This window comes from Ambystoma mexicanum, chromosome 14 (assembly GCF_040938575.1).
Source record: "Ambystoma mexicanum isolate Mex_15411 chromosome 14, UKY_AmexF1_1, whole genome shotgun sequence".
Classification (NCBI taxonomy): domain Eukaryota; kingdom Metazoa; phylum Chordata; class Amphibia; order Caudata; family Ambystomatidae; genus Ambystoma; species Ambystoma mexicanum.
This window is the reverse complement of record NC_090940.1, coordinates 653,212,421-653,227,517: the sequence shown is the minus strand read 5'-3', so window position 1 is coordinate 653,227,517 and position 15,097 is coordinate 653,212,421. Positions and strand designations below refer to the sequence as shown.

The window sequence follows — 15,097 nt, the reverse complement described above, 5'->3', positions numbered from 1 at the left end:
GACACAGGGTTGTCTTTTAGACTTCCCACCGACTCCATTTCTGGGGCTGACTACAGTTCCCCCAGAAAAGGGAAAAGTTGCCATTAACTTTACTTAGTCAATTTGCCACAGATCCAGTACACCCCTTCTTCCATGGAGTACTGGAAAGGGTTATTCGTATCCCTTTTGTACCGGTACCTCCTAGAGCATTGTTTCGCTCTTAACATTTAGACTTGGCTGGTGGCAGTGGTATCTACCCTAACTTTTCTACCGCAATTATATCATATAAACGTGGTATTGTTTCAGGCTATTATTTTAGTCTCGAACTAAAACCGCTTGACCAAATAATTTTTCTTTTGGCTCTGGTCGGGTTTATTTGCCATTTCTTTTTGTTAAAGTCCTTCCTGTGTTTTACTTTGCGCGGCAAACCAGGTTTGCCTTCTTTGTTCACCAACTTTTGGCGGGCTTCTGCTCAGAAGCCCTCCTCCAGGCGCCTCAGTGTCTAGGTGGGCTGAATGTGAGGGAGGGGTGTAGCCACCCCCTGCACAGGGTATCTTAGGAAACCCAAGTCGCACTTTGCCATGATTGGCTGAGGTGGTTGTTTGGGCCGGACAACCCTCTTGCTGCGTGATTGACAGCCAGGTTGTGTGAATGGGGGATTTTCACGTAAAAGGCAGGTCTCTTGGGCTAGAAGTCAGAGTCGCCACTGGAACTACAAGGAACCGAAGAGAAGCGGAGAAGAAGACGGCTGCTGCAACTACCCCGTCCCGGTGAAGCCCTGCTGCAGGTCCGAGCCATCTACCCTTCAACGACCAGAGAAGATCCAGTCCGGAGTCTTCTTCGCTTGAGCTTGGTGGGGATAACCAGCTCATCTTCCACAGCCAGGGGATCCTCTTCTTGGTCGAAATCGCTGCACACTGCTGTAGTGGTCCGGAGAGCCATCTAAAGAGCCTCTCCTGTTTTTAAGGAGCGCACCTTTTATTCATCGTCGCTGCTGCCGGCTTCATCCCTGTGCGGTGCAGACCCCTCCAGACGTCCTCCTTCGCAATGAAGCTCCAGTAACCGTGGGTCTGCAGGAAACCAACAGGAACAACTGCCAGGGCACCAGCTTCTCCATTGAATAAGGTACGGTGTTCTACTTGAGGAACTAGGGTGAATCCCTTTTCTTCATATCCAAGGCTTGCCCTTGTCTTCCCTCCTTATAACTTTTGCTTCCTCTGTTGACAATATCTAAGTACTCCTGGCAACGTTGAATCTCGACCTATCCGACTTTGTGATCCTCGACAACAGGAACCCCGTTCCACTTGACACTGGCTCCGGCCTATTGACTCTTGAATTTCTGTCTATGAGTGTTCTTTGATTCTGTCTGCCTTGACAAAAGCATTGCCTGCGATTTTTGAGCCCAACTCTCTCTGGTTAACCCAGGTGCTAAGTGTGTTTTTGGCCCGGTAACAATTCTTGCCGCGGATACGCATTTCTTTGGTAAGACCGAACTGTCATTACTGTCAAAAAGTGATTGCAAGAGTATTCACGCTAACGTCTTTTGTTTCATAACAACGGTCCATTGAAACACAGGCAACTTACCTTGAGTTAGAGTCTACCAAAGTGAATTGGTTGGTTGTAGTATATTTTACGTGCGGTTTTGAATTAATAGAAGTGTTGTGTTTATATCAGATCGTTTAAAAATAAATGTACTTATATTTTTTACCTGAACCCTTGAGTCAGTGTTTGCTTGAGTCACAGTAATTGTGGTCCCTTTGTGTAATCTCTACTGCTGCTCACTTACTCTTGAGATAAGTCTGGCTGTTCCACTACTGCTACCACTTTAACAGTGTAGTACAGGCTTGTACCAAAGGTAAAACTTGTATTGCCACCTGTAGTCTTAATTGTGTGTAGTGGTCCCTAAGGGCACTGCACAGGATTCTGCCTAACACCGTGCCGCAGCACTCATCAGAAGAACGATAAACATCATCGAATCAGCAAATAGGACGGGATCGGAAATGGTGGTCATGTCGCTAGACGCACCCAAAGCTTTCGATATGCTAGACTGGGGGTACATACGAGAAACGCTACTGCAATATGGGTTTGGACCAAACTTCGTAAAATGGACATTAGCCAACTACCAACATTCCTCTACCAGGCTTAGACTGAATGGAAGCAGATAGGACAGCATCAAGATAACAAGAGGCACCAGGCAAGGGTGTCCCCTATCCCTTCTTATATTTGCACTCTCAATGGAGCCGTTCGTCAGTAGAATCTGCCACAACCCGGCCACATATGGCCTTGAAATCAGAGGGGAATCGTATAAAGCTGCCCTGTATGCTGACGATGTGCTACTGACACTTACCCAGCCGTAAACATTGACGAAGGCCCTGTGGCATGAGCTTGAAGCATTCGGGGAGGTGTCTGGACTCCAGATAAACATCTCCAAATCAACGGCAATGGGTCTCAACATGCAGAGGAAGCGCCAGAACGCAGTAGAAGCCAATCGCCTGATACCAGAGGCGAAATCACAACTCCGTTATCTGGGGGTTCAGCTCCCAAACAAATCAGAAAGAATATACAAACTAAACTTCCTCCCACTGTTTAAAGAATTTAAAAAGGATCTGACCCGCTGGCAGAAACAGGAAATATCATGGTTTGGCAGGATCACTGCTCTAAAAAAGAATCTGGTTCCGAGACTACTCTACCACTGCCTAGCCCTCCCCGTAACGGTTCAGAAAAAAAGACATACAGAAGCTGCAGACAAACATTCTGAAAATTGTTTGGAAGGGCAAGAAAGTGTGAATCCCTAGGTGCATCATGCTCCATAGCTCAACAGTCGGCGGCCTGGGGATCCCGGATGTGTCCAGGTACAACCTAGCGCCTCACCTCTCGCATGCCTTTGCATATCGAATCAATGCCAACAAGCCTGATGGCTAGTCCTGGAGGAAGCCTGGTGCCAGGTCCCAATAGAGTCGCTTCCGCACACAAAGAAACACGCATATGCCCCGAATGCATGGCCGCTTCCGGTGACCAAAAATACAGTGATGAACTGGCAGAAAGCAGCCCGCCTATGGAAGAGTAGAATGACGACCGGGCCATTTACTCCTATCTGGGACAATCCGGACTTTACTCCAGGTACTACCCCAAGTACCTTCCACAAGTGGAAGGAAGGGGGGCTGCAGCGGGCCGCTGACTTCGAGGATGGAAACCCACTGAACTTCAAAGCCTGTAAAGCCAAATTCCAGGTCCCAGAAACGCTCAGCCCAGACACTGGCTCTCAAGTGAGATAATGAAGAAAACGGAAGTAGAGATCTCACAGCCCTAGAGAGGACACTTGCGTCAAACTCCCCGTAAAGGGAAGATATCCACACTGTACAAGTTACTTGACAGGGCGGACCCAAGCAAAAAGGAGGCCTACATGTTGAAATGGGAAAAAGACCTAGCCAGAGACAGACCCCGAGGAATGGAGCCACATCTGGGCCAGGGGGCACAAAAGCTCCAAATGCATAACCAACAAAGAAGGGGCATTTAAAGAGTGCTACAAATGGTACAGAACCCCAGAGATACTTAATAAATGCAACCCATTTATCCCTCCGTACTGCTCTAGAGAGTGCCCCGACAAGGGAATGCTGTTTCACCTCCTATGGACATGCCACAAGGCCACCCAATTCTGGCAAACTGTCCTGGATCAAATTAAAGTGATCACAGGTCTTACAATCCCATGGGACCCGGGAATAGTCCCATTAGGAGCAACCTGTGAAGGCCAATTCCCGATGACCAGCCGAAGGGCAGATCTATGCCTGCACCTCCTGATGGCCACCATAGCCAGACTCTGAAACTCTTGGAAGGCCCAGCAATCCCAATGTGGTGGTCCAAATGTTGGGACATTAGCGCAGCCGAAAAAGTCACAGCATCCGGTTTGGGAACAGGGACAAGTTCTACTAGACCTGGACTTCCTTCCTGGACTACACGCAGCAGTACCCAGGGCTGGCAAGGCAACCCCCAACACTGTGATGGTTGAAGAAACTAGATTAGAAGAGCAGTCGCAGGGCCAAAGGCATAACCCTGAAAACTGCATGTGGCAGAGGAACTAAACAGGCTAGACGTCCCGGGTCAACAGTCGCAGGTCCCCTGGTGAATCGTCCCCAAGCTTGCAAGATGACCAAGCGCCAGATGTGCATCTCCTCCCCTGAACAAGTGTAAACAGAAACTGCTGTCTCCCTTGCTAGCTATCCACCCTCCTTGTCCCCTTCCCTCCTTCTCCCACCCCTATGGACCATGTTAGTTAGTGATATGGTACCTTTTGCATCGTTTGTTACCAGTTATCCAAGCTTTACTCCTCACAACTAATCTGATGTGCGCTGCAAAGCTGGAATGTACAAAACTAATAAAAATATATTTGCAAAGAAAAAAAAACAGTTTTGAACTTTAAAAAGGATAGAGCATGTAGAGATACAAAGCATAGCCACATTTGTTGCGTTTCACATCCATGTCATGGAGGTTTTATTTACTTTAACATCTTTCAACACATGGCATTTAAACAGAAACACATCCGTAGCTCTGGTTGAGGAATGTAGCTGGTGTGACTTACCTCTGTGACGTTAATGGAGAGATTGAGACTGGTGATGGTTTGCACTTGTTCAGGAACACCAAAAGAAATGTGCACAGGTTCAACCATCTGCTTCTGGAAGTCGACATGTATTCTAGGGAAAAAAAGTGACAATGTTCTTACATTGTTTCAATGACCAATTACGCATGAGAAAAACGTTGCACACCCAGAGTGAGCACTTGGCTTAAATGACGAAAGCAATCTTGGTAATTCAAGCAGCGGTCGTGGCTTGATCTTGTGAAAAATTATATGCATGCTTTCCGTGATCAAAATGAGTTGCAATCTGCTGATGAGGGATGATCTAGGCACATGTTATGTGATTTAACTGAGCTTGTTGTCTACCTATTAGGGATGATAGAGACGTGTTTTCCGCCACTGAAGTCAACTTATCTACTGACTAGGCATGTGTCGTGGGATTTAACGGAGCTTGGCATCTACCTGCTGGGGAGAATTCTCATTTATGGCTAATTTCCCTTACCTAGTGAGTCCCTCAGCAGCTTTTCTGGATTTCTGGGGTTTATTTTTTCCACCTGGTAAGAGTGTGAACCTTTTTCCCAATCTTACATGTGTTTTGCCATGTGTATTTCTACTTTGTGTCATCTTGGGCTCTGGAGCACACCACTCCATGAGCCCAACTTTTTGTGTGTGTTACACAGCACCCTTGTTGCAGTGGCACAGGGTTGTCTCTAAGACTTCCCACTGACTCCATTTTTCTGGGGCGGACTACTGTCCCCAAGAAACAGGTAAAGTTGCCATTTACTTTAGTCATTTAAACGGCAGACCCAATACAACCCCATTTTACATGAAGTATTCGAAGGGGTTAATTCCTACTCCTTTTTGTCTGCACCTCTTGGAGCTTTGTTTCGCTCCTTTAACACTAAGACTTGGCTGGTGGCAGTGGCATCTACCCTATCTATTCTACCGTGATTATACTATATACACGTGACACAGTTTTAGGCTATTGGATTAGCCTCAGACTTAAACCTGCATGACCAAATACTCTTTATTTTGGCTCCGGTCGGATTTAGTCGCCATTTCATTGTGTTAATATCCTTCTTGTGTTTTACTTTGCGCGGCAAACCAGGTTTGCCTTCTTTGTTAGCCGACCTTTGGCGGGCTTCTGTCCAGAAGCCCTCCTTTGGCGTCTGGGTAGGTGGGCTGAATGTGAGGGAGGGGTTTAGTCACCCCCTGCACAGGGTCTCCTTGGAGACCCAAGTCGCAATTTGTGTCCATTGGCTGGAGGCGTTGTCCGGGCTGGACAACCCCCCTGCTATGTGATTGACAGCCAGGCTGTGTGAATGGGGGATTTTCTCATAAAAGGCAGGACTCTTGGGCTGGAACTCAATCGGCACTGGAACTACAAGAACATACGAGAAGCAGAGAAGAAGACAGCTGCTGCAAATCCCGAGTCCCGGTGAAGCCCTGCTGCAGTCCTGTGTCATCTACCCTTCAACGAAAGAAGATCCAGTCCGGCGTCTTCTTCCCTTGAGCCTGGTGGGATCAACCAGCTCACCACCTACAGCCAGAGAATCCTCGTCTGGATCGAAATCGCTGCACAAAGCTGTAGTGGTCCGGATAGCCATCAGAAGAGCCCTCTCCGGTTTTAAAGGAGCGCACCTTTTATTCACCGTTGCTTTGCTGCTGCTGGCCTCCTCGTAGGGTAGTGCAGATCTCTCCAGACGTCCTCCTTGATCCCACAACTGAAGCTCCAGGACCCGTGAGTCTGCAGGAACTACCAGGAACAACTGCTGTGACACCAGCTTTTCTTCATTTGAATAAGGTACTGTGTTCATTTGGTCGTTCTCTCTGTCCGGCATGGAGGAATCGGGGTGAACCCTTTTCCTTGCCGAAGGCTTGTCCTTTCTTCCTTCCCTCTTATAAAACTTTTGCCTCCTTTTGACAATATCCAAGTACTCCTGGCAACGTCCATCTCGAACTGTTCTATCATGTGATCCTGGGCAACAGAGCTCTGCTCCATTTGACACTGGCGCAGGCCTATTGACTATCTGTTTTTTAGAACACGTCCTCCGATGATAGTGCCTTGACAAAAGTATTGCCTGTGATTTTTCTCCACTATTCACTGGTTTTAATTCAATGTGCTAAGTGTGTTTGACTACGGTTAGAATTCTTCCCGTGAGTACGCTTTCTTTCGTAAGACTGAACTGCCATTACTGTCAAAAAGTGAGCGTTTAACCCCCGGTAACGTATTTTGTATTTGTATTTTATTTATTTATATAGCGCAGCCAGGCCCAAGGGCAACCGGGCGCATATCTTGACATGGTAGTGTAATACAGTACTGGTTACAGTTAAAAGTGGAGAGTTAATGCAATATATACATACAATAAGACATAATATGTAATGTGCAGAGTATTTACAGTCGCGGTAGCGCTATACATAGTTAATGTGTTGTACACAATATCTACAGTTAGCAGGAATACATACAGGCGAAGGCAGTTAAAAGCCGAGCGAGAATCCTGAAATGAGTTAGGTCATTTAGGCAACATTGTTAGCTAGCCATAATTTGGTTCTATGTTTCAAGAGGGTAGGAGAGTGTTCAGATCTAATGGGTAAGGGAATTGAGTTCCACAGTTTGGAGAAAAAGGACAGGGAAGCTGATTCCCCCAGCTTTCTGCAGTTTGTATCTGGGGATGGTCAGACAGTGTGCTTGAGCCGATCTGAGTAGTCTGGCGGGCGTGTAGTAAGAGAAGCGAGAGGAGAGATAGATGAGGGCCTGATTGATCACACATTTATGTGTGAGGGTAAGAGATTTCAGAGCGATTCTTTGCGTCACTGATAACCAATGTAAGCTTCTCCTTGTCTCAGAAATGTGTGAGGATCTGGAAATGTTAAGGGCGGCTCTAATTGCATTATTTTGCATAACCTGTAGTTTGTTCAGGTTACGTTGGCTAGTCCCAAGATATAGGGCATTACAGTAGTCTAATTTGGCCATGACCAATGTCCTGGCCAGGATACAGTTGTGTGGTGAGGAAGGGGCGACATGCTGTAATAAGCTTACATGTGTAGGCGGATGCTGAGACAACTGCATTAGTTTGTCTATTGAGTGATAGGGTAGAGTCGAGGTAAATTCCTAATGTTTTGGTGTTGGAAGAGACTTTAATGGTGTTACCATCAATGTAGAAGGTTTTGAAGGCCGGGTCGAGTCTGTTTAGTCGTTGAGAACCTAGGATGAGGAGCTCTGTCTTATCATTAAGACAGAGCTCATGCTGAGCCAGCCATGCTTGGATGACTTGATAGATATCATTCAAGGCTTTAGTATCCACTACGTAATCGCCTGTAATTGGGATGAGTATCTGGGTGTCATCCGCGTAGTTGGTGTAGGTGACACCCAGATAATCAAGACATCAAACAGTGGTTTCGTGAAAACGTTGTAAAGCGTAGGTGAGGTACAAGAGCCCTGAGGTACCCCACAAGGTACCGGAGTGGGTTCTGCAGAAGCGGTCGGTGAGAATACCCTCATCTGCCTGTTGTCCAGGAAGGGCTTGTTCCATTTGGTAGCTTTATCAGAGAAGTGTACAGCCGATTTCAGGTGGCGACAGAGGATTTGATAGTTGACGAGATCAAAGGCTGCCGATAGATCGAGGAGTAGTAGTAGTAAGGCCAGCTTACCGTTATCTTTTTAGTCCTCAACGTCTTTTGTTTCACAACACCGGTCTGTCAAAGCCTAATGTACTTACCTTGAATTGACCTAAACCAAAGGAATTGGTTGTGTGTAGTATATTTTAGAGTGTGGTTTTAAATAATAGAAGTGAAGTGTTTTGTGAACAGATGGTTTAAAAATAAATGTACATCTATATTTTTTAACCAGAAACCTTGAGTCAGTGTTCGAGTCACAGTAATTGTAGTCCTTTGTGTAATCTCTATTACTGCTCATTTGCTCTTGAGATAAATCTGGCTACTCCGCTACTGCTACCACTATAACTGTGTGGTACAGGCTTGTACCAAAGGTGACATTGTACTGCCACTTGTAGACTTAATTGTATGTAGTGTTCCCTAATGGTACTGCAGAGGATTCTACCCAACACTACCAACGAAGGATGGAAAGGCATGCTCCTGGAAAACAAATGAGCTCATCATTTACTGATGAAAGATAGCGTAGGCATGTGTTGAATTGAGCTCACATACCAACGATGGGTGGTATAGCCATGCATTATGGGACTCGACTGAAATTGTTATTTACTGATGAGCAATGGTGTCTGCATCCTCTTTAAATAAACCTGGGGGTAGGACTTGGAAAAGTCAACCTAGCGTTAGAAGGCTTTCACAGCCCCAGTTGTGCTAAACCACTCACTTAGGTAGCATAGACCAAGCAGTAAGGCTGAACTAAGGAGAAGGGAGACACGGTTGGTGGTGGTGAACCCTTAATAGAAATGGTATATAAAAAAGAGTCACACATGCAAGTACAAAATAACACTCCTTTATTACAATACAACAGTGAAGCACCCTTTAATGATAAAGTAAAAATAACAATGTGAATATATTTAACTCACAGTTGGATATCCCACTATGGGCTATACGCTACTGCAGTATCACAATCAGTTATTCATGTATACAATGTATACTCCAGGCCCATATTATCAGTCTTCAGATGTACAGCCCTAGCCTAGAGTGTCTCTCGAAGTCTTTAGGTGTGCGAAAAAGTTTCCAGGGAGTCAAAAGTCAGTAGCCTCGAAAAGCCCACTCAGCTGTTGAACGCAGGACAATAAAACGCAGTTAGTGCAAAGCAAAAGCAGACTGCATCATTCTGGGAATGAGCTGCCACCCCTGGGGTCCTGCCCCAAACACCAGTCCTGACTAGACTAAATGTGGGGGCCTAAAGGCTGTAGCCTTCTCGATCTCACTACCTCCAGGAGTTACTAATGGTGCCTTACAATGTACCACCCCAAGACAAAGGTTCTGATGTGCCTTGCCGCTTGCTCTTCTTGCACTCGCTCTCTCCTCTCAACGCGCTCTCCTCAAACTCTCCTCTCCCTACTAGCTCTCCTTTAATACTCCCTTCTCCCACCAATCTTCCTGTTCATTCTCCCTACTCTCCCACCTCTCTCTCTCTCAACTGCCACTCCCTCCAATCCCTCATCGGGAAGATAGCTCAGGGGCAATGTGCTCCCCTTGGAAGCAAGACAACACGGAGCAACACAACAGGTTCTATCCCCGGGTCCGCGCTTAGAAACCTTTGGGCATTAAGCGTGTTATAAATAACATCATATATCATTCTCTTCCTCTCTTCACCTTACCCATCAGTCCCTCTGAGTTTTTACTCTTGTTGTGTGTCACTCTTCCCTTCTACTACCTCCTGTTTACCAGTCTCCATCTACACCAGTCTCTCCTCACTTTCACTCACTTGTTCACACAGTCTCACCTTGTAAACCCACTCTACTCTCACCCTTTCCTATCTTTTTTCCTCACTCGATCACTGGTTCCAACAGTGTCTCACAACAACCTCCCCGCTCCAACTTTGGACCACTCTTTTTAGACACAATACCTCACCTGCACTCTATTCCCAAGTCTCAAACACATCCTCAACATTCCACTCCAAATTGGATGTTTGCCTGGTCTCCCAGTCCATCACCTCTACTCCTGTCCTCATGCTAACACTCTTCAACCATTTCTGGCTGCGCAGGTCGTTTATACCTGTGCCTTTTTTTGATTGTTTCATCCATTTTCCCATTGGTCCTCTCTTCCACCTTTCCGGCTGCAGCATTCTTGGTGTTGCTGCATCCTGGTTTTTCTGGCCGCTCCCATCACCCTCCTGCTGTCCTAGAATGCCCACCTTCTGGCTGGTACCCCAGAGGAGAGGAGGAGAGCAAGTCTCTGGTATGGTGTTAGTATCCGTCCACGCAGGGATTGCAGCTAGTGAGGAACTGCATTCTGAAGGAAGACATGAGGCTGCAAGGCAGGATGCAACAAACAGCAGTACTAAGTTCACAGGTATGCCCGGAATAATGTGGGGGTTTAGGGACTGAGGCCCTACCAACTCCTTCAACACCGGCCCTGGTGTAGCGGATCGGCTCCGGTGTACACCTGGGTAGGATGCTTACCCAAGGTTGGGAGGGGATCCTCTCCTCTTCCCCAGCCCCCCCAAACCCCGGACAGGTTCAAGACCCTGATCCTGTCACTAACTCAACAAGGAGTTTTTGGTTTAATATGGAGGATGACTGCAGTAAGGATAATGCTGCTAGACTGACTTTTGTTTCTCAGACGCTGCCTTCTCACTTTGGGTAGTGTCCTGCAATTTTGGTTCTCTGTTATTTCTGCATTTTAAATGCCAAACACAAAAAAGACTGATTTATTTCAGCCGATTTTGCATGGCGTTAATGCTGAAATATCATACTGAAGCCACCCCTTAGACAGCATCATGAAAAAAAAGACACGAGGTCCTCACGAGTTTGGCAGTAACCCTTAAATGTGGCGGTAACGCCATTACCGCCACATTTAAGGGTCTGCCAAATCACTGTATGCTAGGGTAAATCCACCACGAATTTGCTGAATTTCAGCGCAATTACCATGCTGTAATACCACCGACGGTAGTTGCGCCGAAAAATTCCCCACTGGGCCCAATGGGGAATAGGGAATTCCCGAATGGGCCCAATGGGGAAGTCCTGTTCTGCCAAACCCATGATCAAGCACTAATAGCGCCTGACACGTTGGCGCTAGCGCTATTAGCGCAGGCGGTGTCCTGGCAGGAATACTGCCCAACTTGTGATGAGGCCCACAGAAAACAGATTCACTTTTCTTAATAAAAAAGGCTAATGGTCTTTCTCAGGATGGGTTGATGCCTAACTTGCCCTAAGCGAAAGTGGGATCTAAAGAAACTAAGGCCAGTCTCGTCAAGTTCATCTCAAAAACCTGTCTGTGTCCAAAACCTCAACTACAGTGATCCAATGTGTAGGGATGTCAGCACCAAAAGAAACAGTGGTCAAAGTAAGGTTCTGAGCTTCTTCCAGCTCTGGCTTGTTTTCAGCTTCACCTGTTACACTTCACTGTTCGCACAAGCAGCTGCGGGGCTCCCCCATGCCACAAGATAGGCACACTCAACCCAGGACAATGCGCAGAGCCATTGCCCTTCCTTGTGGTGCGTGGTGTTTCAATGCACCGTTTCTTACCCAGTGGAAGCTTCAGTGGAGAACAAGGCATCATAGACTGTAGAACAGACTACACCTCCCATGCTGCTCTGTTTGTCAGGTGACCGTTCTCTATTCTCGTCACTCTGACGTTCTTCCTGGTTGCGGGTCTCCGCCTTCATAAGCGGCTGTAGTCGATACTTCGCTGCTTCTGTTTGAAGTTACAACCTTGCCGAAGTTCTGTCTTCACGGTTTTTGCCCTGCTGTTATCGGATTCCTGCATTCCCTCTACGGACTGTGTAAGCCTTTTGTTTTTGCTCTGAACCTGCCCGCCTGTGTACCAGAACTCTTGGGCTTTCCCTTTACGGACTGCTCTGCCTTTCGTTTTGCGAATGATTTGCCAGCCCGTGTACCAGACTTGGCCCGTTCACTGGATTGCCTTTGCCTCTCGCCTCTGTTCGACTGCCAACCCGCACGGTTCTCGGATTCTTTATTTCCAGCTCTACGTTACTCTACGTCAATCTGTGCAGCTCCAATCTACTCTCCCAGCCGTGTGCTGCTCAACTTCACACAGCTTACATTTGAGCAGGGCCTGAACAGTGTGTTAACCCTTCTTTTCTGACTGTATGGGTTTGGCAAAATTACCTGTGGTCATCTCCCTCTTATACACCACGTCCATGTTGACTTCTCTGAACCTAGCAACCTGGGATTTGCCTTTACTCCCTACCGCAACATACCGTCAACATTTACTGGGATTCAATCCACTTTTATTCTTCAACGTGCACAAGGGACGCTATGCTGAGCGTGCACCAACCTGCAACTACAGCGCTCCTTGTGCCGCCCGGGAGTAGTACCCTTACTAATCTTCCTTTTCTTTTGTTTTATACTGCCGTTGTCTCCCTTGAAGAAAATCTAGTACATCCAATGGTAAGACTCAACACCTTTCCTAGCAATACACCCTGGGTTACCGATTGATATAATAGCACTGCCTTGTATTGTAGGTAGGAAGAGGTCATCCCTGTGTTCCGAGCAGCAAGCCTGGGGGAAGGCACATCAATTATATTTCATAGAGTGTTTTAGGTTGTGTTCGGCATACCGGTCACGTCTTGCTCATTAACTCTTCTTTTCCTACTGTTCTGTGGTGGTGTGTTCTCCCCGCTCTTAAAATGATCAGTCCCTTGTTTACTGTTTTCATGCAGTAGAGGGTCATATCATTGAAAAGAACGAATTCCCTCACAGAGAGGAGGCTCGGGTGGAGGCTCCATCCCGAGCTCTACAATCAAATCCCTGAGCAACACATGTGGTATCCAGCCTCGGGCATTCACTGTCAGGTGAGTATCATCACCATTCCCAAGATCAAAAATAGTTCCAAAAGGTCTCGGGGCTCCCTTCTCCAAGTTCAACACATTTAACAAAGACTCAGGGTTCACTTCCCCAAGCAAGCAGCTCCTCCACTAGAACTGTTGTAAGCCTCTTAACTTGTAAGAATGCGGTCAGTTTATCTTTGTAATCCTGCAACATAGCCTTTATATTGTGGCTTTCTTTGTTTTTTTCTCCAGTAGGGCTACTCTGTTTAAGCACAGTTGTCGGACCACATGGTCCACCCATTACAGGTCTTGCCTTGTCAGAGTAGGGCAGCGCATTGGACACCATATCTTGCTTATTTTTGAGTTTTAACCCTTCTCCAACCAAGAGGGGACACCAACATCGGACTGGAGGGACTGGAACAAAAGACACTTCAAAATTGTCAAGCCACAGACTAGTATTGCCTAGAAAGCAGAAAGATAACTAAAGACCCCACCAAGAAAGACTGTCAGTAACGAGGGTCTTGCTACTTATTGCCCTGATGAAGGCGGAACACTCAATCCAACTGTGAAGATTCTATTTTCTCCACTCAGTTCTCACTGCCGAAACGCATTTTTGATTAAAGTATACTGGAGGTCCTCCACTATACACCTCACCCAGTTTGGATTTAGAACCCGGTCTTCAGTCCTCCGTTTGCAAGGACACTCCTTCGTGGTGAAGCCGTGTTGGGTTCTTATTCTCCCTCGGATGCGTTGGCAGACCCAATCCCAGCTTTTCAATACTTTTAGCCTGGGATTTTATTTTCAAATAATAAGACTATTCATTGGACACAAAAAATTATTTTCCTTTTTGCACATTTGAGGTTTACAGTCTACGGCAATAATGCAGTTAGAAATATTGCATTGACTTTCAGAGTAACTTCACTAAGTATTTCTCTGTTCTTATTTGTATAGGAAAAATTGCATGTCTAAATGACAAGGAACTCTTGTTTATATCCGGATTTGGTCCGGGTTCTTCCTTTCTCCTTTCGGTTTAATTTTTGATTTTGTTCTCTTCATTTCTCATAGGTTCAACTCGTTAATATATGGTTTGAAATATTTTATCCACTGTTAAAAATGTGAATTACATGTTTGATTTAATTCTATTTATGTATTTTCCACATTAAATGTGTTTTCAATTGTTATGAATGGTTATGACTCTGTTATATACAATTGTGTGTAGTGTTCTTTACATAACCAACGAGGTTATACAGGTATTGGACAGATATGGTACTAATTCATTTATACCGTTCATAGGCCAATCCTTGACATACCAGTACCCTTTTTTCTGAATATAAGTCTTACTAGCCCCTTACTTGTACGCCACCCCTAGGGCAGACCACTGCCACCACAAAGTGGCCACCTCTTTTGTAATACACGCAACCAATGAGCCTTGGCACTTTGTAATGCTCTTGGTTTTCCTTGGCCAACACAGGTTTTCTCCCTGGACCTGTGGCAGTAATTCACAATCATTGCAGCTTTAACAATGGCACTCTCTTGGCTTTGCCACAACCTGTATTCAAGTCACTAACTCTGTGGTGTAAATCGTTTTTTAAACTTGGCCTTGCCCAATGTCCATTCATGTTCATCAACTTGTTTTTTCACACTCGTTTGTGCATTATTTTCACCCGATTTCCTGATCTCTCTCTTCACTTAAGAGTTTAATTACTCTTGGTATATTTCAAAAGGTACTTTGCAGTTTTTCCAGTACTCAAAATTCTTCTCTTATGGTTCCTAACACAACACTTATGTGCAAGTAGCGATTCAGCGAAAACTCCTGTCAGATTCTCAGCCCTGAGGCGCCTGTCTATCAGTGCTCCCCTCTTACACTCAACGGTACTCGGTTGCTGCTCCGGAGACCTCTGCAGTCTTCTCCGACTTATACTTTCTTCCCGGGTAAGCGTCAGGAACTCCAGCAAGTAACGCTTGTTACCGGGAACCGTTGCTGCTGCGGTCTGTGGTGTTTAGGAGTCTTCCGTGATTCCCAGCCCCAGCTGGGAACACGCAGCTCAGGAAAATTGCAGGTGCACTGACCCTCTCACAGCCCGCTCGGGTCACATCGTCTCTCACCCACTGGCAAAACACATCATCCTCTGTGCCGG

At 46.3% G+C, this 15,097-nt stretch overlaps 1 protein-coding gene across 1 annotated transcript in view; it reads right to left on the bottom strand.

Annotated features, from left to right (window-relative positions):
* TDRD9 (tudor domain containing 9) overlaps positions 1 to 15,097 on the bottom strand; it is a 2,559,831-nt gene that overhangs the window by 1,077,254 nt on the left and 1,467,480 nt on the right. Inside the window, exon 25 of the mRNA XM_069638191.1 lies at positions 4,556 to 4,667. Within this exon, the coding sequence (XP_069494292.1) occupies positions 4,556 to 4,667 (112 nt within the window). The remainder of the gene's footprint in view (positions 1 to 4,555; positions 4,668 to 15,097) is intronic.